The following is a 23,269-nucleotide window of genomic DNA, read 5'->3' on the forward strand; positions in this document are numbered from 1 at the left end:
AATTGCGATTTTTCTGACATTGCGATTTCACTTGCGATCAAACATTTTTAAGTCAAGCTTCAGTTCAATATTGACTGTAATAGATTTAAAACTAGTGATGGAGCATTACCACGTGATACCATCAAAATATTAACTGCTCTATATATTCTAATGCAAGGATGAGAACTTAAAATATATTAATTGCTTCCAACATGTATTTATTTAAATGTTTTAATTTAAATAGAACAATCAAACATAGAACAATTGTTAAGTTAAATAAATTAAGTTATAATAATCAAAAATAAAACAATTCTAATAAAAAAAGTCATAGGACTTTTAAATCGCAAAAAATCGCAGCCTTTGCGATTTGGTAATCGCATTGTTTCAAATTGCGATTTCGATTTGAAATCGATTAATCGTTCAGCCCTCCTGTGAGGCACGGGGTTGTTACCCCCCCCCCCCCGCCGACAAATTAGAGGACAACGCTCTAAGATCCCCCCGGAAATATGTTTACTCCACTTGCTGTACTGCTATCTCCGGGGCCACCTCAGTTTCACAACTGCGCTGGATCTACCAACTACCCCAGGCGCGCGTGGCAAGCCATCACGCGAACTCCGGTCATCCTCGGAGCAGCAGCGGCAGCTGGCCATCGAACAAAGGCGGTCACCGCATCGCGCGCTTTCAGACGCACTTCTGCGGCCGTCTGGAACGCTCTTCCTTCCGATGTTAGGAAGCGACCAAAGCTATGAACTTTTACATCTAAATTGAAAGCTATTTTTTTAAACTGCTTTTTGTGTTTCATTTGTTGTCCTTCCTCCGCACCTCGGATTAGTACGGTTGGATACATACGTTGTGACATGACTATGTATGCGTATAACTTCGAATGAGGCCGCGTCACAGGACGCTGGAAAGTGTGCACACGATTGTGGAACGAGAGAATAACCTCAAGCAAGGTGGTGGCAGCGAAACTCGAAGAGGAGCGGTCTTTGAAGGAAATTTCTCGACTGTGCCACAGCTGAGAAAATGTACGTATCATTAGGAATCGAAAGCTTGGTGTGTCATTGACCGCAATGACCTCTTGGCCTGGCGCGCGAATTCCCGCATGCACAAGTGTCATAGGATTGTTAACTCTTGGGTACAAAACACTGGGTCGTATGGGAAGAAGACTGTCTCAAAATGCCAGAAGAGGGGAGACCTACAGTGTAAAGGCATTGTGTCGTCTTGAATGTGTGCTGAATTATTAAGCAATGTCCCAGGAAGACCTACAGATTTCCCTGTACAGCGTCCAGTAAATATGGATCTTTGGTCCATCGTTTTCCCAACGTTGACACAATGATTCCAACCACATGCCAATGGTTGGTCCAACATTGGCATGTTTAGTTTATCTTTTTTTAAATATAGTTTATGTTTACTTGGCAGCTGCCTCAAACTATTTTACTATTTTATTTATCGAAGAAAGCCCACGAAGCTATTAGCTCTTTTTCAGAGGCTACCTGGCTACATATTTTGGCTAATCGAAGTGGCTTTCATCACACATGCGAATTTATAATAGAAGCCACGTAATATAAACGCACATTTATAAACGTGGAGACCAAAACCAGTGGACATGGAGAAAAATCCACACGACCACTTCGGGGAGAAAGAGAATACACGAACTCCAATTATACAACAGGCAAGCGCCATGGTCCGGGTTGGCACCCACGACCTCCTGCGCACCGGGCGAGGGAGATAACATCTCCTCACCATGGCAACACCCCAAAGGACAATCCTGGGAAAACCAGGATGGCTGGCAACCCTAAGCGCGTCCGTAGTCCGCGAGCCCGCCCGCGGGCTCGGCACGCACCAGCATGGTGGCCACGTTGCTGGGGAAGGCGGTGGCCATGTAGAGGAAGCACATGGTGTCGGCGGAGGCCGTGCCGAAGCCGTCGAGGCAGCGGATCACGATGCACAGGGCGATGAACGCCGTGCCGCTCGGAGCCTTGTCCAGCAGCCTGCGTGACACACACCGACCGGCACGGCATGGTCACAACCGCGAGCCGCAGGAGGCCGCCCCGGATAATATTTAAAATTGTTGCAGGCAGGCGCGTCAACCGTTAAAAGGTACGCGCCGTCATCTGCTTGCGGTGGACGTGCGGGATGCCTTGGTTGTCGGTTGATGTTGAGAGGAGGTGTCGTCGTCCCAAATTTGGCGAATGTGAAAAATGACACGCAAATTACCAAATTGGGAAAATGCATGGTGATGTCACCTCCCTCCCACCACGACCCCCCCCCCCCCACCCACTTCCCCGCTGCGAAACTTACCCTCCGGAGAATGAGTGTTGGGACTCGGTGAAGCTTTCCCGGAAGAGTAAATGTTACCGATAAAACAGTCACGTGTTCATGAAACGGCCTATGCACGTCGCAGGTGGTACAACTGCACCGAGGCCCATGGGCCGGAGGGGCCCCAGGTGCCGGGCTACGGAGAGAGGTAGAGGGGGAAGTGGCCGGCAGTGTGGCGGGTGGATGCCACATGTCCAATGAGCCTTGGCAATTTGTCGCCCCATTGTCCGAGATGGCGGACCCTGATGAGCTTTTCGCAAAGAAAAATAAATCACAGATGAAAATGTTTATTCGTCAAAGATACAAATCTGGCTCTTGGCATCTGCCAGCTCAAACAAGCAATGGGGTGGTGGCGACACATCTTTGTTCTTTACACGCAAGATTAACAAAAAACTATATCTATCTTGACACACAGATAAACACAAAAAGGGTCTGTTTCTGCAGCAATAGAGGGATCACACAGTAACGCCACGAGCATGTGCTGTGTAGTTGATTGCTTTCAGGCAAGACGAAGCTCATTACAGTTTTGCTTTCATACTCTAAGATAAAGTGGTTTCAGGTCTTAACCCTTTACCTCTCCAAAGGCACATTGTTGCTACGCGCACTGCCGTGGCTGGGCCTTCAGTGAATAGCGATGGCTCCAGAAAGCCATCCCCAATGGCATGGATTATGAACCGCTAAACAAAACCAGTAAAACAAACAATAATAATCAAGCCCGGTAATACATGAATAATAGAGTGAATAAATAATGCATTTCCTAAATTGCCGTGGATATTCAATTTCAAACATTTGACTTAATTTTTTTTGCTATAATTAACATTACAGATTCAAAATTAAAAGCATAAATAGTGCATAAACAGGGTGGAGCGGTGCGTGGTACGGTGGTTAGCGCACTGCGCTGTGAACCCAATTATCCGAGTTGGAGTTCTAGCTATGGCTCACATCGTTAACGTCTGAACCGGCCCCAGGGCCCCACTGACCAGTTTGGTGAAGTATGGTCAAATGACCCCCCCCCCCCCCCACGAACAAACACAGCGTGAGAGATTGGCCTTCATTCAGCAGTAGAACGACAAAGGGCTGCGAATTATATATTATTAAATGCGTACATAAATAAAATAAAAACCGATCATTGTTCTTTTGGGAAAAATATTCCATTTCCAGGGGGGGGGAATTGCTTTGGTTGAAAATTGCACGGAAGTGAGTGACTGCACGGAAGCAAATAGCAAGGTGAGAAATAGCAAGACCAGAAGAAATGAAAGTTTAAAATCAGCATGCACACCCGAAAAATACCGCCACATCGCAAAACGTAGCGCTGCGTTTAAAAAAAAATGGCAACGGCAATGTGGGCATTGACAGCAGCGTTTTATATACACGGTGTGTGTGTGCATTGTTTTTATTGTGTGTACAATACGCGCACACACACACACACAATGCGCACACCGAGGGGTGGCGCAGTGGTTAGCACATTCTGCTCCGAACCCGACGACCCCAGTTCGATTCCCGCTCACGGCCAACACCGGAGACGATTATCTGAACGGGTCATGAGCCTCCCCTCGGTCGACTCAGTCTCAAATGAGTACTTGGTGTGGTGTGTAAGCATCGCCATTAGGGAGACAAAGGCGGCCGGGCGTGATGCTGGCCACTCACCCCCTCGTGTGTGGTGCCGGCCTTCGTATGTGCTCACTAACAGCACTTGCCCCTACAGTCTGTTATGGTTATATGGGGGATCTTTGTCTTTTGTTGGTGGAATACACAATGTTATCAATAGACAAGATGGAATGAGCCTCCTCGGTTGATCGCACAATAAGGCGATATCGTGAGTTGAAATCCCAGCCAGGGTCCATTCAACCATCATCATAATCATCAAAATTGTCAACATCGTCATCTTTAAGCCATAATAAGCATCATACATCCTTAATCATCTCTCTCAACGTGAGCCGTGTCCTTTCCCAAACTAAAACTAAACTATTAAAAAAAAAAAATTTGCCAGGTAAGGTCCATTAAGTTGGAAACGACCTGGTCACAAATGATAGCTCACAGAAGTGGCTTATCAAGTGGAAATGAACGTTTCCAAATGTGGAGGGAAAAACCGGAGGACGCGGAGAAAAATCCACGTGACCACGGGGAGAACATACAAACTGAAAATATACGGCAGGCGTCAGTGTCGAGATCAAATCCACGACCTCCTGTATAACAGGCGAGGTAGTTAACATCTCATAGCCACGGTGGCACCCCAAAAATGTCGGCCATCATGGCCTTCCTTCCATTGAGCTCTGTGACATTTACTCAAGAATGTTTTTTTTCTTAGATACTCCTCCCAGTTGCATCAAATCGTTCAAATTGCCTTTGTAACTTTACTGTCTTCCCGGCCTCTTGCACCTACAATGTTCCCAGTCAAACCACATTCATATTCAGTCTCTTGTTTTCTCATGATAGGTCCCAAAACAAATCTCGAATTCTTCATATTAAATTTCAGTTTTCTATCCATAATCCGTAATAAATCCACGTCGCTCGTTCTTGTCTGTCCATGACATGGTTAACATCCGTCTTAAAAAAAATACACATTTCTGTTGCTTCTAGTTTGCTGTCTTTGTAATGGTTCAGGTTAATCCTCATCAGCAAGTTTGAATCATCATCATCACCGATGCAGCTATATCACTTTCTGGGAAGTCGACAATGAGTTTTATCTGCAGACAAACTGGTTCCCACATGTGACTCCCTGGGGTGATCCGCTGGCACAGGAGGCTAAGTACACATCAGAGCACAACTGTATCTGTATCCGCCTGTGATTAAACCGGGTTTTTTGTGTGTGGCTAGTTTCACGGTTCCAGCCCTGACATCAATACATTCTGCAGAAAATCCTCAAACAAGTTAAGTTTTCCATCAATTTGAGATATTTCCAGCTCAGATGACTCCAAACGTTCTGAGGCTTGATTGTCACGTGATCAACTAATACACAGGGGCACACGTGGCAGCTGCCTCGGAGAGAGAGAGAATTCAGCACCGCCGGTGTTAATTAGCGGCAACAAATATTCCAGTAGTTTTGTGCGGCGTCATCTTTCAGAGGCCATGCTCCAGTGCGGAGTGACGCTAACCCCTGCTTTCTGCAAGATTTCCCAACGGAAAAAGCTGTCACGTTCAGACACAGCACACGCACAATATATAAAAAAAAACAACTGTGATGTGATGTATTTACTTTAATTACAAGAACAAACTAAGAGTGAAATGTCAATGGCCCAGGACTATCGATAGAAAGAGAACCCCGGCCGCGCGCCCATCATAATTCGAGCAATAAATAGAATGTTGACTCTTTTATGGAGCGGTGCATTGTTTCTGGCCGCGTGTCAGCTGCGTGCATCCTGTGCACTCGCGCGCGCACACAAGTGCTGCAAGGTGTAAATCCAGCACCAGGCCCTCTTGACACTCGGGCGTGGACTGTTAAGCCACCAACACCCTTCGCTGACTCGGTCCGATCGGGCGCTCCGAGGAAACAAACCCGGGCACAGCCCACACGAACGTTGGGGGAGGTTTTTGTCCGTGATACCGCGAAGACTGGAGCACGTGTTTTAAAGCGCAGCACAAACACTCGATTCGTTTCCTCCACCTGCTCGGGACCCAGGGACGAGACGGCACGCACGCACGCCCCGCGTGCCGAAGAGTTGTCGAGAAAAAAAGGGAAACAAAAAGTCACGCAGATCCTCCCTCCTTATTTATCGCACGCAACGGCCAATTGCACGTGCACAAACATTTCCATCGTGTATTCTTTCACGGATTGTTGTGGTAAGTGCTGTTAGCGAGCGCCTATTAAGGGCTGGCACTGCATATGAGGGGTGGCGCGTCTAGGACCATGCCCCGTCGTCTTTGTCTTCCAAGTGACGATATTTGCCTAGAACGCACACAGATTATCAAACCGAAGTAAGATCGGAGATTTGTTTTTCAGCAGTGCTAAGGAAGACGACGAATTGCATGATGCGGACAGCAAGAGGAATCGACTAAAAGTTTGCTTCTAAATAGCGATGAAGGAGAAAGACAGTGCACCCCAGTAAAAATGCACGAGGAAACCCTGAAGTGTTTCTGACACGTAGCCAGGCGTGAAGGGAAAAAGCTGGAGAAACTGTTGATATTCGATACATTCGGAATCAGGGGGGGGGGGGGGAAGCAAGTGATACAGACAGATGGACAGCGTGTAATTGTAAATGTAATCGGTAGCAGTCACAGAAAAGCTCAACATCGCCGAGACGGCATGAGTTTCATCAGCGAGGTCATGGAAACCCCTCAGCACTGAGTAGAACGGCAAAGAGATCGAGAGAGAGAGAGAATTGGGTGTGTATGACATGGTAAAGCGAGCGTTGTGACCTTTGATGGAGACAGAAATCAGATTCATCTGTGCTCTGTGATGGAGACAGAATTCAGATTCATCTGTGATCGGTGATTGAGACAGAATTCAGATTCATCTGTGATCTGTGATGGAGACAGAAATCATATGCACGGTTCTGCACGCTTGGTCTAAATGGAAGTCCTTAAAGTGTTTTTTTCTGGCCCCGGGCTCTCGATCCGCAGCGAACCGCTTCACCAAACTGGGGGGCACGCGTCAAGGGAGGCTCCCACTAAGAGGTCACGTGGCGGGGGCCGCCGCCGCCACCGCTTCTTTTGCCAGGTGCATACGAGGACATTTGCCTAATGTCAATTAATCCGATGGCATTTGTTAAAGTGCCCTCCCCCCCATCCCACCACTTAATGAATTAACCTGAATGCGCACGTGCAGAACTCTAATTAAAACGCTCGGCACTGCAATGCTGCGATAATTCTGCTCCGATCGTCACCCGCCTGGATTGGTGATGATGTGTGATGCGCCACCATCTCACCACGAGGCACCGTGAAGCGGAACGCAGCTCATCGCTTGGCACCGAAAGCCGGGCATAGATCACAACTCAGTACTTGGCCGGCAAACGTGGAAGGTTGTGACGTTGGCATAATGGCTCTGACCAAATGCCAACGTTGGTCCAACGTTGGCATGTCTACTCGGTATAAACCCTAATTTTCTACAGGGGCCGTCCATAAATGACGTCACGCACCTAGGGCGGGGGGGGTGTCAGACATTTGTGACGATGTGTGACGAGGGGGGGGGGGGTTGAGAAATGTGACGTCACATAAAAATGCGCAACTTTAAATAAATATAGACACGTTCTACTTAATTAAATAGACTTTTTGATAAATGTTTTCTCCTACGACATTAGAGTGCAGCGCCACATTAAATACGCACTACAATGACAATAGTTTAAAGCGATTTGATGCATGTTTTTTTTTGGGGGGGGGGCAGAGCTTTGTGACGTCATATTTGAGTGGGGGTCTGACTTTTTGTGACGCTGTGTGAAAAGGGGGAGGGGGGTCAAAAATCGTCCAAAATCGCGTGACGTCATTTATGGACGGCCCCACAGTTAATGTAACATTGTTCGTGAATAATGGTCGCACCTATTTGTATATTCGTTCAACGGTAATACTTGACAGCCGATCGTCATTACACTGGTCTGCTGCTCTAAGAGGCGAGCTCAGACGCTCACATGTATCTTTACTATCGCAATGCGTTTACATAAAATACAACGCAGATGTTCCGTATATTTGTGCAACGTTGCTGTACTGCACTGAATGAACCGCGTGGTATCTAATGGCGGAGGGCTCTGGCCTATGACATCCGACAAGCCAGCGGGACTGGAGTAACTGGCCACAACCCTTTGCTGAGATTCCGAATGTTAAAACCAGTGCAGAGTTTGCCTGCTTAAACAAATTCTGCTGGAAAACATTGGTATGCTGGTCCCCAAAGGTGTATGAGTTGATGGACCAAACATATTAGTATTACCAGAGGTGTGGACTCGAGTCATGTGACTTGGACTCGAGTCAGACTCGAGTCATGAATTTGATGACTTGCGACTCGACTTGGACTTGCATAACAATGACTTTGTCCCACCTCTGAGATGTGGACTCGAGTCATGTGACTTGGACTCGAGTCAGACTCGAGTCATGAATTTGATGACTTGCGACTCGACTTGGACTTGCATAACAATGACTTTGTCCCACCTCTGAGTATTACTACTACTTTATTTATATTATACTTAATTGGTGAAACATATCCTTATCTTTTCATTATTTTAATACCCAAAATCCATTAGGACATCCAATAATGAGTTTCCTTCCTCAGTTAATCCTGTACGTGAGATGAAACCACAATTGGCAGAGAAAACGCACATACAATAGCGGCAACACCCCCCCCACCACAGAACTGAGATCCACCATTGTGAAATTCAAAACTATCACTGAAAAATCAGCTTCTCCCCCATCATAACAGTTTATCACGGTCCTTTACAATCAGGGGCTGACTCGGTCATTTGCAAGAAACGTCAGCGCGAGGGCTTAGAGTTTCGACACAAAGGGGCTATAATAGTAATAGTGTAATAAAAGACTTGACCACGATCTCTGGCTCAGTGTCCTTTATTCGGTCCGTACTGCGTTCCCACACGGCTGTCTCTCTTATTCTCTCAGTGCTGGTTCCGCTGTCACTCCAGCCACCATCAGCAGCCCCGCTGCTGTTCTTGTCGCTCTTGCAGCCCCACAGCAGCTCCGCTGCTGTACTCTCACACAGCTCCCTTGGCTGTTCCTGCTGCAGCCCTGACAGCCTCGTGCTGTCTCCTCTTCTCGTCGCTCCTGCGACTCTTGGCAGCCACCCCGCTGCCCCTCACACACAGCCTTACTGCCTATCTCTATCTGCAGCTTTACACCTCCCAGTAGCTCCCTACTGTTCCCGGGGTTGGCCCCCGCTTCGACGGTGCCCCCTCGGCTCGTACGCCCGCGTGGCCCCACACCTTTCCATTCACACCCCGACTGCCTTCTCTTTCCGGTTTACCCGCTTAAGGACCCCAACCTTTCACCCACGTCACCTGGCTCCGCCTCCTCGTGACGTCACATCCGGAAGGTCGCTTTCGCCCGCATTACAATAGTAACGACATTTACCCGGGGAAAGCCTTCACAAAATCCAAGGAATATTTTTTTAAAGAGAATTACACACTGGGGTTTTCCAAATGTATTCATAAGTGATTTTACACGTGGAAAAAAAAACCCCACACCTCCGATTAGCACGGTTGGCTACGTACAATGCCGAAAACAAAGTTCTACATACATACGGACACAAGCTGCACTCTCCGTGAGAAGGCAAGTAGCTGTCCTCCACATTAACCGGCCAATACCCTCGGAAATGTGAAATCCTTCGCCAATTGGCTCAGGGCTGTAAAACAGAAATGAGCGCCACCCGGCCACGCTCGTTTGAACGACTGAACCACGCACCTTCATACAGACACTGCGCAAAACAGGCAATGCTGAATCCCACCCCCCAGCCAGAAGTCTGCATGACTTCTAACTGGCACAGAATGCACCCAGGCCTGACGAGTGAGAGAAGGAAGCAACACCAGGACGGGGGCCCCACGCCGAGGTAGAAAAAACCCAGAAGAAGAAAAAATGTTAATTTTAAAATGTATGTACGTTCAACTTATTTCGCACCGGACGTAGCCTACCGTGCTAATCAGAGGTGCGACATTTACATGGGAAGGGATTGGGGGTCCCCTGGCAACACCGTGTGTACTGGGGAATATTAGACAACAACAATAACCGGTGAACCGGTAGCCGATTATGGAAATGGTTACCGGTTCTGAAAATCAGGAGCCTGTAACCATGTCCAGCGGAATGTGAGTAATGGAAGCACCGATCGTTGGCACTGTGCACGAACGTAGAAACCGCATGGCTTGCGCAAGTCACCGCGTGGTTCACTTGTTAAAGGCGTGGCCCTGCAATTGCTTGCTCATGTGTAGTAATTACTCAGGAGGCTTGACGACGGGATCGGAGGCACACTTATTTATTAACACAACTTGTATACAGTTAGCGAGTATACACAGGACCTAAGGGGTAACGTCCCCTTACTCGGCTAACAGGGAGACACAACATCTAAGCCCCGCTAACCTAAGCCCAAGTCCTCCACTAGGGAGCTAGGGGAGGCTACCTGTCCCAGCCCTGGTCAAGCTGGGATCCGACCCCCTGAGTTCCCAGACCTGCTCGTCAGTCTGGGCTCTCGGGGCCACGCCACCGGCTTGCCCTGGTCGGCCCTGATAAGGACAGCGAGCCAGGGGAGCTCCGGGGCCTATTCTAGCTGGTCTTCCGTCTTCGCTGGTTAAAGCTGATACCTCGACCTCGAGCCCTCCGGCTCACCCCCTCTTATAGTCCGCGGCCCCCCCGGGAGGGGCCCGTGGGGGATGCAGGTGCGGACGTCGGTGTGGCCACCTCCTATGTGTACGGCCCTAACCACGCCCCTTGTGTTTGTTTGCCATCCGCTCCCATACACAATTACACCTCTACACATGCATGAGGGAGCTCTAGAAGGTATTTGGCCTACTCTTGCGTGCAGGTCGGACGTCTTGGATGAGATGAGCGTACACACACTTTACCCCACCACGCGCAGATCTGCCGATCATCTAACTGTGGTGAACCCGTTTACACTGCTGGGAGGACAGAGGAGGTGGGGATTTAAAAAAAAATACCCGACCCCATTGTTTAAATTTCCACGCCTGGGAGATTGAACCAAACGGGCGACAACCTCTGGATTGCAGTTGCAGAGCACTCGCCATTGTAGCATGCCTGCAGCATCCCCTCCCACCGACTCAGCTAAAAAGGTAAAAATGTCTTGTTAATTATTATAAATTATAATAAAAAAACTATTAAAAAATCTGTAAACTCTTTTTTTTATCTTATCAGGTAAGGCCCACTGAGCTATATAGATATTTTTCAGAAGCGACCTGGTCTCAAGTATTAGCTCAACTAAGCGGCTTATCACATGGAAATGGTGTAGCAGCCAATAATTCTAAACGCACGTTGATTTAAATGTGGAAGGAAAAACCGGAGGACCCGGAGATAAATCCACACGACCACGGGGAGAACATGCAATCTCCAAATATAAGGCATTGCTTGGGTCGGGATCGAACCCACGACCTTCTGTATACCAGACCGAGAAGTTTTAATCTCACCACCGTGTATTAGACATATGTCCGGCAAACCGGGAACCAATTTTCGTACCATTTTTTCATTGTTTTATTCAATTCTGTTACCGGTAAAATTAAATAAAAGACAAACCAAATTTTCACAGCGCGAATATATACTGAGGCCCCATATCCCTCTGGATGGGCCTGAACGCACCTCTGCGCCGTCAGCAGTTCCGCGTCTCATTGCTCTATTCCCCATCATGTGCACGCCGAGCGACAATACAGCCTATACGAGGCTGCCGGTAATGCGGCACGGGTGCACACCGACAGCGCATTGATACCCGCGCGATACGCCGTGGCTCTGATTTGGGAAGGGGTCAATGGAGGTCATCCGCACCGCTGGTTTGCAATCACCTCGTGCAGCCACGCGGAAGCCACGCGGAAGCCGCACGTGCGTGGGATTTGCGAGCGTCATCCTCCTCCTGGCCCTCTTGTCCATGCTTAGAAGCGTTACGCGGTGGGTCACGGTCAACGTTGCATCGCTGGCTCAACGGACATAATGAGTGCAACCCGAAGCTTTTTCTCGCAGGGAGAATATTTTATTTTGATTTAATAATCAAATTACAGAAGTCCCTCGGTTAACAGTGACATCATCGGTTAAAGTTTTTTTTCGGTTAACGTTTCGGCTCCCATAGGAACCCCTTGGGTATCGACTCACGTTAGCATTTTAAACACATTCCTGCAGAGGGAACTGGTAGGAACGTTGGGTTGCTCGGTCAATGGCCAGGGTCAACGGAGGCGTGGTGTATTCCGCAAATATGCCCGACTGTGAGGGCGGGCACAAGCCGGCGTGAGTAGGTTAAACGTTGAGTTTTATAAGGGCACCACGGGGTGACCAGCACCTCCCCACCCAGCCCCACCCCTTCTACCCCCCCCACCCAGCCCCACCCTCCCCACCCAGCCCCTGACCACCCTCCCCTCCCCACCCAGCCCCTCCCTCCCCACCCAGCCCCTCCTTGCATGACGGACGGACGGACACAATAATCCCCTGTGGGCTGGTGTAACCAGGAGGTTCCTACCAGTATAATTTAAACGCGTGTCTTAATGTCGAGACGATTGGGAGGTACGCGGACGATGCCATGATACTGAAAAGAACGTGTCTGAGTTCAGCTCCTAACACTGGTCTTTATTTATTTATCCAGGGATGCCTCTCTGAGTCTTATAACGTTCGAAAGAGGCTCATGCATTGTGATATTTGTCCAATTCCTGGTTGAGTGTTTTACATGTGCCAGGAATTCGTACATTTGAAAGCTAAATTCTTCAAAACTTCTTTATGAGTTTAGTTTGTTGTCCTTTCCCCGCACCTCCGATTAGCACGGTTGGCTATGTATGGTACGAAAGAAGTTCAACATCCATTCGGGTAAAGACTTTCTCACACCACCGTTAGAGGAGAGGCCACCACTCAGAGTAGCTCAAGTGGGCCCCTCTAGGGGATAGTTGGCCTACTCTTCCACCATATTCATTCAGAGCCCATGAAAAATTGCTTGTTCTCCTGGCATCTATGGACCGGGTGACTCACGCACATGATCCACCAACCTCAACCTCCCAAAACAGTGGACTAAAACACGTGCGCACAGTGTGCGAGTCAGGTCACAGTGATGACCGTCAAACGTCCACAGATGCGGGGGTCGCAAATGCACCGTGTTGGGGTGAGAGCGTGTTGGGGTGAGAGCGTGTTGGGGTGAGAGCGTGTTGGGGTGAGAGCGTGTTGGGGTGAGAGCGTGTTGGGGTGAGAGCGTGTTGGGGTGAAAGCGTGTTGGGGTGAGAGCGTGTTGGGGTGAGAGCGTGTTGGGGTGAGAGCGTGTTGGGGTGAGAGCGTGTTGGGGTGAGAGGGTGGGTGGAGTCCGGACGCGGTCGTTACCCGAACATAACGGTGCACACGCCCGAGATGAGGACCCCCGTGATGAACAGCACCTTGGCTCCCACGCATGGCACCTGGGGCAGACATGGGCACGTGGCATGGGTCAGCGGTTGGCTATGTACGGTGTGAAAGACGTTCAACGTACAGTACATACAAACGGCTCGCATCCCCGTTGCCGTTCACAAACGGTCGCACTGCAACCCAAGCCTTAAAGCCACCGCGTTTCTGTGAGGCTCAACCGCAACGCGTGGCGAGCTGGCAGCCCCTCGCTCTCGTGGGCCCGCTTAATTTCAAACAGTGATCTATAACCACATTAGCCCCACCCACTGCTCAGGTAACCCCGCCCACTGGTGAGGTAACCCCGCCCACTGGTCAGGTAACCCATCCCTTTGCCCATAACATGATTCGAGCATGAGGCGAGACAAAGTTTAAGCCAGCACATTTCAAGTTTCGCTAAAGGCTTGGGACGCCGGCGACAGCCTTGCTTAAACCGTGTCTGCCCCACAGGGGGCCACCCGACCACCCCATTCACACCCCAACTTCATCAAACACACATCGGCGTTGCTTGGGGTGGCAGCAACAGCGCTTTCACATTACGAATGCCACATTGACTCCTCGCTCGTTGGCCAGCGACCTGGATCCACGGGAGTCAATAATGCCTTCGCGTCTCGCTCAATTTCCTTTGGGCCGTGGGCCGACGTTGATGTGTATTGGGCCAGGCACAGACTTCACACGCAATGCAAACGCGGTTCAAGGGAAAAAGGGACCAAACAGGAAATGTTGTGCGGGGTCACAGTATGGGCGTGCGTGCGTGCCGCAGCACACTGTGTACGGGATCGCACGGCCAGGAGATCCCCAATAAACAAACCAATTAAAATGTCTAAAGGTCATAAAGCACCGAGAGACGCGGTATTGTTTACGCAGGATGTGAGGAAGGGGAGGGAGGGTGGCCAGGGGAGGTCGCGGTTGGCTTTAATCTCAAGACGGGGACTTACGAGAAGCAGGGCTCCCACCGCCGTGATTCATGCGCGGTGACGTCTCAGCGGCCAAGTGGACACGCGCACAGAGGGTGCCGCTCCCACGAAGCCTCTCATGTCTCTAATTCGTCCACAAAGTGGCCAGAAGAGGGCATTATCGCCTTAACGATCATTCAATGTGGCGAACGCGGTGACGAAATGTTCACTACCTCGATCCCGACCCTGACGCCTGCTGTATATTTGGAGTTTGCGGTGTCTCTCTCCCCGTGGTCACGTAGATTTTTGTCCGGGTCCTCTGGTTTTTCCCTCCACATTTAGAATCAACATGCGCTGAGAGTATTTGGCTGCAATAAATGTCCACGTGATGAGCAACTTCGCTGAGCTATCATTTGTGATGGCCTGGTCACTTCTGACAAAGAGCTCGATAGCTCAGTGGGCCTTACCGTGTAAAAAGAAAAATAGTTTAGTTTATAATATTCAATTTCAGTCTTTGATTACACTGTTTGGTCTCTCCAAACAAAAACAAATATTTATCCGGGTGGTGGTGGCGCACGTCTGTAGTCCATCCAGCACTGTGGAGAATGAGGGTCAGTGGATTGCGCCAAGGTTCTATAACCCTGCTTTGCCAGAAAGCAGTCAAGCAAAACTGTGGACTCCAGCTGTTCTGTCTGTATGGGAATGTTTCCTCCACGCGTGTTGTGCGTTTTCCCCATGTGCTCCAGTTTCCCCCCACATGGCCGATAATGCCTATATGTAGAGGACCGCAGAACTTGGGAAATTTTTGGCGCCGGCTCATCGCGTGGCTGTCTTCCTGCTTATCTTTGGTTCCACGCGCCTCTAAGTCGTTTTCTCTTCATGACAGTGAGCGAATCTTATATATCTGTGTGTGCCCTCAGTGTGCGTGTGCACCCGCAGTGTGCCCCTCAGTGTGTGCGTGTGTGCACCCTTAGTCTGCACCCTCAGTGCGCGCGCGTGCGACCTCAGTATTTGTGTGTTTGTCCTCAGTGTGCGTGTGTTTGCCCGAGGTGTGCGTGCCATCAGTGTGCGTGTGTGTGCCCTAAGTGTGCTTGTGTCACTCTAAGAGATTGTCACCGTGCCGCCCTCACCAGTTTCCCGATGAGCAGCGAGGAGACGAGTTGTGTGACGGAGAAGCATCCGTAGATGATGCCCACGATTGTCACGTTCGCCCCCTTTTTGCCGGCCTGCAGAAGACGCGCGCGCATGCACAGCTGGGTAACGCGTCTGGTGCTCAATCATACATCAGTAAAATACTCTTTGGTTCTTTCGGTAAATTCACGTAGAAAATCAAATCAACTAATAGAATACGACGTTTCGGTTGCAACACAAGCAACCATCATCAGGTAAGAATGAATGCTAAAACACAGACACAGGAACAGCATAGGCAGACACACATGCAGAGAGAGACACACACAAAGACACACCGCTCAGTGTGTCTTTGTGTGTGTCTTTGTGTATGTTGCAACCAAAATATCGTATTCTATTATTTTACTTTATTTTCTACGTGACTTTGCCGAAAGAACCAAAGAGTAATTCCTGCAGTCACGAAAGCTTCGAATCAGTGAAATACTCGCCATCTGTGAAAAATAACTTCATAAGCTCATCGGATTCCCATAGCCATGAATACGGTAAATATTCTGATTCTGACATTCTTACTGCTGTGTGGGTGAAGTGAGCAAGGGATTGAATTTTATCGTAGTCATGACTACGTGATGGCATAAAGCCCTTATTTATGGGGGAGGCTCACAGATTTGCATAGAGAATAAAAGACTCACATGGAGACTCAAAGAGACTCAAGGCCACACATAGACTCAAATAAACCGTAAACTACATAAAAAAACTTTTTTATTTTACCAGGTAAGGCCCATTGAACTATACAGCTCTTTAATCAGAAGCGAATTTGCCAAATTTTACAAATTTGGCCCATGATGTCAGCACACAATGGCCTACTCAGTCCTATGAGCACTCAAGTTTCCTCACATATGTAAAGAGCACTCAAAAATACTTGGTTAAACATCCCAAGAGGAACCCTCTTGAAAGAAAACTCATTTTTAAAACTAAACAATTTAAAATATTTTTTTTTCACCAGGGAAGGCCCACCGAGCTCTGTAGCTCTTTTTCAGAAGCGACCTGGCCACTAAAAATTGCTCAACAAAGCGGCTTATCATCATGTGGAAATATAGAGCAGCCAAAAACTCTAAACGCGTGATGTTGTTTCTAAATGTGGAAGGAAAAACCGGAGGACCCAGAGATATAGCCACGCGTTCACGGTGACAGAGACACACAAACTCCAAATATACAGCAGGCGCAAGGGTCGGTCGGGATCGAACCCACGACCTCTTATATACCAGGCAAGGTAGTTAACATCTCGCCACCGTGGCGATGTGAGTGAGGGAATGAACTTCACCACGGCGGTAGTTCGGCAGCGACTCCTCCGTTACGAAGGAACGCGCACAGTGCTCACACGGAGTTGTGGTAAAACCGTGAGGTGAGTGGGGAAGCATTCATAACCGATGCCAATAATTGCCCAAAAAGCTCTGTGCTCCTATATTTGGGGTGTGTTTGGCCAGCTCTTAAGAGAGAGAAGGGACAGAGAAGGCAGCTGCGCTCGTGCGGTGCCGAGCTGAAGGCACCCACCTCCTGAGGGAAGAAGGGGTAGAGGGCGGTGGAGAGGACGGTCTCCAGGAAGGCGGCGGAGCCCACCATCAGCAGCATCGTGACCTGCTGACTCTGCATGGTGCCACACATCGCGTCACCCCTAGGCCGGCCAGCAAAGGAGCACATAGGATCGAGGAGAATCATGACGATGGTAATAAATCTTCCTGGTTCTTTCGGTAAAGTCACGTAGAAGGGAAATAATAAAATTTTAAAAATGTATTTTATTATTCATCTTCCTGGTTCTTTCGGTAAAGTCACGTACAAGGGAAAGAATTAAAAAATATATATTTTATTATTTCCCTTCTACGTGACTTTACCGAAAGTACCAGGAAGATGAATCCCTGCAGTCACGAAAGCTTTAGATGGTAATACAGTAACTATAATAACGATTCGAAGCTTTCGTAACTGCAGGAATTACGCTTTGGTTCTTTCGGTAAAGTCACGTAGAAAGAAAATAAATAATAATAGAAAACGACGTTTCGATTGCAACACAAGCAACCATCATCAGGTAAGAATGAATGAGAAAACAAACATAGTAACCTTGTAAATACAATGCAATACAACACATAGAGTCGGCTAACACAAGAGTCAACACCCTACCTGGTTGATTACGTTCTTCCAAAGATTGCTAAATTTGAGAGAGAGACAAAACACAGAACCAAAGAGTATAATAATGTTTCTATTTAAAGCTTTCGTGACTGCAGGGATTCATATTCTTGGTTCTTTCGGTAAAGTCACGCAGAAGGGAAATAATAAAATTAATAAAATAAAACAATCAAATTCTCACAACGTTTCTTGCTGTGGTTTTCACATCTGATGATGATTATTGTTTTATTTTTATTATTGTATTATTTCCCTTCTACGTGACTTTACCGAAAGAACCAAAAAGTATAATAATGCTCATGAGCGTTAATAGAGAACATTAAGGGGCCGCGTTAACGAGTGGTGCACAGGGATTGTATTCTGATAAGCCGGAGTAGCTGGTGCGCTACTCGTAGCCACGGTCCAAGAGAAAGGAACACTGGATGTGGAATGGCGGATATGATAATATATGCAGAGTTGGTGACATGGGCAATAGGCAGATTCAGCAAAATGAATCCCTGATGTTACAACGTAATAAAATCCAACAATAAAGCTTTAGCACATTTGGAATTAATACTGCTATATATAACAAAATATGTTATTTAGTGTTAATTACACAAATTGTTAAAATATACTTTAAAAAATATATAAATGTTCTTGTGTTAGAGCTGCTCCTATACGCTGGGGATGTCTCACAGCACTTCACATCTCATTTCAAAACATTTGAAAGGGCACCCCCAGTGGCAGCTATCCCTGTGGGCACAACGTGACACAACACCTGGCTGGCAAATGGGCACGAGTCTGCCGGTAGGGTGTGATGATTGCTGCAGTGTGTAATATAAATAAAAGTCATTTGCGAGTAACTTTGGACCGTGATGTCAGCACACAATGGCCTACTCGTTTGGAATGACATCAGGGAATCTGTAACGTTCACTGTGAAACAAACGGGCGCTAAGTATTGCCCACTGTTAATGCACCCGCAGTATTAACCAGGGCGGCCACCGGGGCACTAACTACAATCCTCTGCAAGAAAGCGGCGAACGCCGTCCCTCATGGGCACACCTGGCACAGGTGCCGTGATGAATATGCAACAGACATTTGTATAATGCTAATGGTGCGCAGCGGTGGAGCAGCGATGAGCGCACTGCACTATGAACCCGGCTAGCTTGGATTAAATTCCTGGTCGTGGTTAACATCGGTGGAGAGTGATATCTTAACAGATCCAAGTCTCCTCACCCTCCACCAACCCACACTGACCATCATGGTGAAGTATGGTCAAAGAACCCTCATGGCTGAGACGTCATCGTGACGCCTTCCTGTCTCTCAGTAATTTGGCAAATGTTTATTTATTTATTTAAGATATACCCTAGTACTCTGTGTTATTGCCAACAGTCAACATGAATGTGTGCAGATGGATATGGCCCTTCACAATGCTTGCGGACGCTATCTAACTCCTTTGGGTAACAGTTGACAGAGTGACCTTCATCTTCCAATGACACGGACAGTGCTTGTTTGTGTCCTTCAATTTATAATTTCCCAGGTCTCCTGTCCGAGAGACTTGTGGTCGCGCGTGGGAAAATCACATCCGGCGGCGTTAATCACGGGGTATAACAGCAAGGGGGAAACTGGGAGACGGATGACGTGGGAAAATAAAAAAAAACCAAACCTGTCCAAGCGAAGCCACAATAGGGAGGCCCCGATTGAACGTGCGGCCAAAGGTCAGCGATTACTTTGCCCGCGTGTGCCGTGCGCGCCGCGTCCTCGTGATTAATGAGGGCCTCGGCGGAGGTCAACATGAGACGGACACTAAGCGCAGCGCGCCAGCCGCGCCACAATTAAATCCAACGCGCCGATAACTTCTTGTGATCGAACACCTGGCCCAGGGGGGGTGGGTGGGGGGTGAAGGGGAGGGGGTGGGCGTTTTAATTACTCTTGCGATTGTGAATTTATCTCCACCTGCCCCCCCCCGCCGGCCTGGTAAGCGGTGAATGCCGTCAGTCTGTCCCAGCAGCTGCAGCGTGGATTTTTTTTTCTCTCTCCGGATCCTCCGGGTTTTTCCCCTCCACGTTTAAAAACACGTGTTTAGTGAATTTAGATTATTCAGCTGCTATACATTTCAATGGCACTTCGTTAAGCTATCATTTGTCGCCAGGTGGCTCTTGAAATAAGAAGTGAATAGCTCAGTGGGCTTTACCTGCTAAGATTTTTAAAAAAGTAGTTTTTTCCGTGTGATTTGTTTACCTTTGCTATACTTTGGCTTTCGACCGTGTTTTTCTACTATTTGTTATTGTAACTTTCTGAGCCCGCCCCTACTGGACATCTGTGAGAAAAAGAGCTTCATAGCTCATCGGATGTCTCCTGCAGTATAAATGTGTAATGAGATAGTGACATCTACTGGTTGGAAAGGGAAGCACGGATACAGGCACCACGATAAACATTATCCAATCTCCAAAAGGAGAGGTATCTGGGCGAAAGGTGAAGGGTGGAGACGGCCGAGAAACTCCGAGAACCGGCTAGAAAGTTCCATGAGAGGGCGTGGCCGGAGGTGGAGCCTAGCCGCGCATGCGGCAATACAGTAAAACCTTGGATTGCGAGTAACTTGGTCTGCGAGTGTTTTGCAAGACGAGCAAAAAAATCCTACATTTTAGCTTGATAAACGAGCGAGGTCTTGCAATACGAGTAATACGTATACGCTTTGTCTGCCGAGCGTCACGTGATCACAACTGAGCCGATGGTTCTTCTCTTCCTCTCTCGCTGCGGGATTGTGGGTAATCGTCTCCCATGCTCGGTCTCAGTCGGCGTGCCTCACTTGTACAGTCAACATACGTGCGAGTGTATACTGTTTACTATAGTGTTGTGACCACGTGTGAGTGCGTAAAGAATTTTTTTAAATTTTGTGTCCAAGTGTAGTGACTGTTCTTTAGTAACTGTACTGCAACAATGCTTTTTGCCTTCTCAAAAGGAGGCAAAAGCAAGTGTAATTGGATAGGTTCCTTGTTAAAGTTGCACAAAAAGAAAAAGATTCCAGTGAGCCAAGAGATGGCAGTGATTCCGTTAGTGACAATGAAAGTCGTCCTACACAATAACCCTCCTCCTTCTCTCCTCTCTCTCGTCTCCCTCACACCAGCCACGATTAAATTGAATTAATAAATTTGATTACTTTATATTACATTTAAATAATAAAAATGTTAAAAGGTATTTAGTATTAATAATTTTTATATGAATATTTTTGGGTTGTGTAACGAATCATCTGAGTTTCCATTATTTCTTATGGGGAAATTCGCTTTGATATACGAGTGCTTTGGTTTACAAACACGTTTCCAGAACAAATTATGCTCGCAATCCAAGGTTTTGCTGTAAAAGCGGAGATGGAGGAGGACTGCTTGAGTGCACGAGCAGCTGAATGACGATTCCTGAGGGGTCTTGCGGGGTTGCGCGGAAAATGCACGGGAAACTATAGCGGTCATGACGGCCTTTTGATGTGGACAGAGGACATGTTGGATCGCTGGCGGCTTGTCATCCCCACCGCTCTCCGGGGTGACTTGGTTCGCGCGCTGCACGAGGATAAGCTGTTGCACCTCGGTGTCCAGAAGTCCTTCTTGACACTGCAGCGTGACTATTATTGGCCGGGGATGACAGCCGAAGTTTCCAGATGGATCCAAGGATGTGCTGAATGCGCGCGCAGGAAACCGCCGCAGCGGAGGTCCCATCCGCCACTGTAATCCATTTCGGTTTCGCGTATCAACGAATTGGTGGCGCTCGATATCCTTGATTCCTTTCTGGCCACTCCACGAGGGAATACATTTCTTTTAGTGGGGGTCGAATGTTTTTCCCGATGGCCTATGGCTTGTAAGCTGCCTGACCAGTCAGCGGCCTCCATTGCGGAGGCGTTTTTGTACGGTTATGTGATGGACAAGGGAGCCCCGGAGCAATTGTTTACTGACCAGGGGCGCTATTTCTCGTCTAAATTGCTGTGTGAGGTTTGCGACGCTTTGGGTACTAGGAAAATTAGGACGTCGCCATACCACCCACAGACGGATGGGATGTTGGAGCGCCTGAATAGAACTTTGACCTCCATGCTCTGTCAGGCGGTCGACGCTGGGCAGACGGATTGGGATTTGCATGTGCCGAGTATACTCGCCGCGTATAGGATGGCCCCTCATGCTTCCACGGGGTTTTCGCCATTTTTTTCTCATGTATGGGAGGGAGAATGTGCCCTCTATAGATGCCCAATTGGGTTCGTCACTGGATAAAGGGAAATCTAGATTGTCTGAGCATGTGCAAATTTCCCTACAGTGCATTTCTACGGCTCGAGATGCGGCCAGAGTTAACGCCGCCAAAAAATAGGTGTGCAGTGAACATAATGCAGGGAAGCGGGATCACGTGTTGCCGTGGTCTATCGGCGACAAAGCATGGTTGCATTGCCCCCAGGTGTCGGACGGGACATCTCCTAAGTTACATAAGCCCTGGCAAGGACCCGTGAAAGTGGTCGAGGTGAAACAGCCACAATGTGTGCGTATCCGAGTGGGCCGTCGCCGTTGGTTCGTCCATCCTTCTCGGTTGAAGCCATTTGTCCCTCCACGTATCGCCTCTTCATCTCCAACGATTGACCTGCCGGTGTCTGATTTGTCCGACGGGCCGGGGATTATTGTGCTGTAGAGCTCTCCCGATGCGTTGTACACATGTTGTACCGCGTGTTGTTCGGCACGATGTCCAACGTTTCACGCAACATGCTGAAAACGAATAAAAAAACATCCCGAGCACGTTGGGAGAGAAATGTCGGAACATCGTGTGCCGGACAAACGGGCGGTAACAACATGGCACAGCCAGAAAGCACGCGACGGACCAATGGCCCTCGTGTGCTCAAGTAATGATGACCCATTCCACGAGCGTTGAGAAACGTCTGCACGCCTCCCTTACCTGCGGTGGCGATCTGACAGCAACGACGTCTGGTTACCGCTGCAGGTCGCCCTCTCTCGTTTGCAGCGGTCACCTGGAGACGGGCAGCACAGCAAAGGCGACGGTGATGACAAAAGCACTCCTGCTGCCTCTCCTCCCTTCTCCTGCAATGCCACCTAAAACAAAGCCCCCCTTCTCTTCTGAAATCCCAGCTTATCTCTCAACTCCTCACTCCCGTGCGCGCGATGCCTTTCTCCGCGTTTCTGAGCCGGCTCCCCCAAACCTCTCGGGTCTGTGGCGCCCACGAGACAGGCCGTGTTCGGTCGCTTTTTGTTCTTGCCGACAACAAAGTGGGGGTAGAGATTGTCGAGTGAGGCAACCCCGAGTGGTGTGGACGGGTGCGGCTGCTGTAAAGCAACGTGGACACCAACCACAAAAGCAACGACGTTATCTATGTTTACCCTGCTGATGGATGTCCCCCCTCTGTTTAACCAGATTGCAGCCCAGCGGTATTTACAAGGCTCCTATACAAGGGATGTAAAGGTGAGCTCGAGTGGGCAATAACCTGTAACAACGTAGAATGGAGGCAATGGTAGTCCTCGATACGCTGATAATCTTTGAATGATTGCCATCGGGGTATAATTTACTAAGTGTCTGTAGTCGATGAGAAAACTGGTGATCCGTATGTGGAATTTTTTTTAAACAACTTTCAGTTACGTTTCCATCTTTCACTTCACTGCAGACACAGCACTGCAGGTGCTTTCTCACGAACCTACAACTTTCCAACTTCTTCTCGCAACCCAGCAGTAAGTTCCCTTCACCGCATCTCTACATGCGCTTTTCAATCTAGATTGAAAACTCATTTCTTTAGAACTGCTTTTTTGTTTGGTTAGTTACCC

General features: G+C 48.5%; 1 protein-coding gene across 1 annotated transcript in view; it reads right to left on the bottom strand.

Moving 5' to 3' along the window:
* The window catches only part of LOC144717819 (MFS-type transporter SLC18B1-like), a 90,371-nt gene that overhangs the window by 56,525 nt on the left and 10,577 nt on the right, over positions 1–23,269 (bottom strand). The window contains exons 2-6 of the mRNA XM_078593493.1: positions 22,392–22,464; positions 16,869–16,989; positions 15,320–15,415; positions 13,237–13,310; positions 1,823–1,970 (exon numbers count right to left, since the gene is read on the bottom strand). Coding sequence (XP_078449619.1) covers positions 1,823–1,970; positions 13,237–13,310; positions 15,320–15,415; positions 16,869–16,979 — 429 coding nt within the window. The 5' untranslated portion in view covers positions 16,980–16,989; positions 22,392–22,464. The remainder of the gene's footprint in view (positions 1–1,822; positions 1,971–13,236; positions 13,311–15,319; positions 15,416–16,868; positions 16,990–22,391; positions 22,465–23,269) is intronic.

Source organism: Lampetra planeri, chromosome 4 (assembly GCF_965212315.1).
Source record: "Lampetra planeri chromosome 4, kcLamPlan1.2.h2, whole genome shotgun sequence".
In the NCBI taxonomy this organism is placed as follows: Eukaryota; Metazoa; Chordata; class Hyperoartia; order Petromyzontiformes; family Petromyzontidae; genus Lampetra; species Lampetra planeri.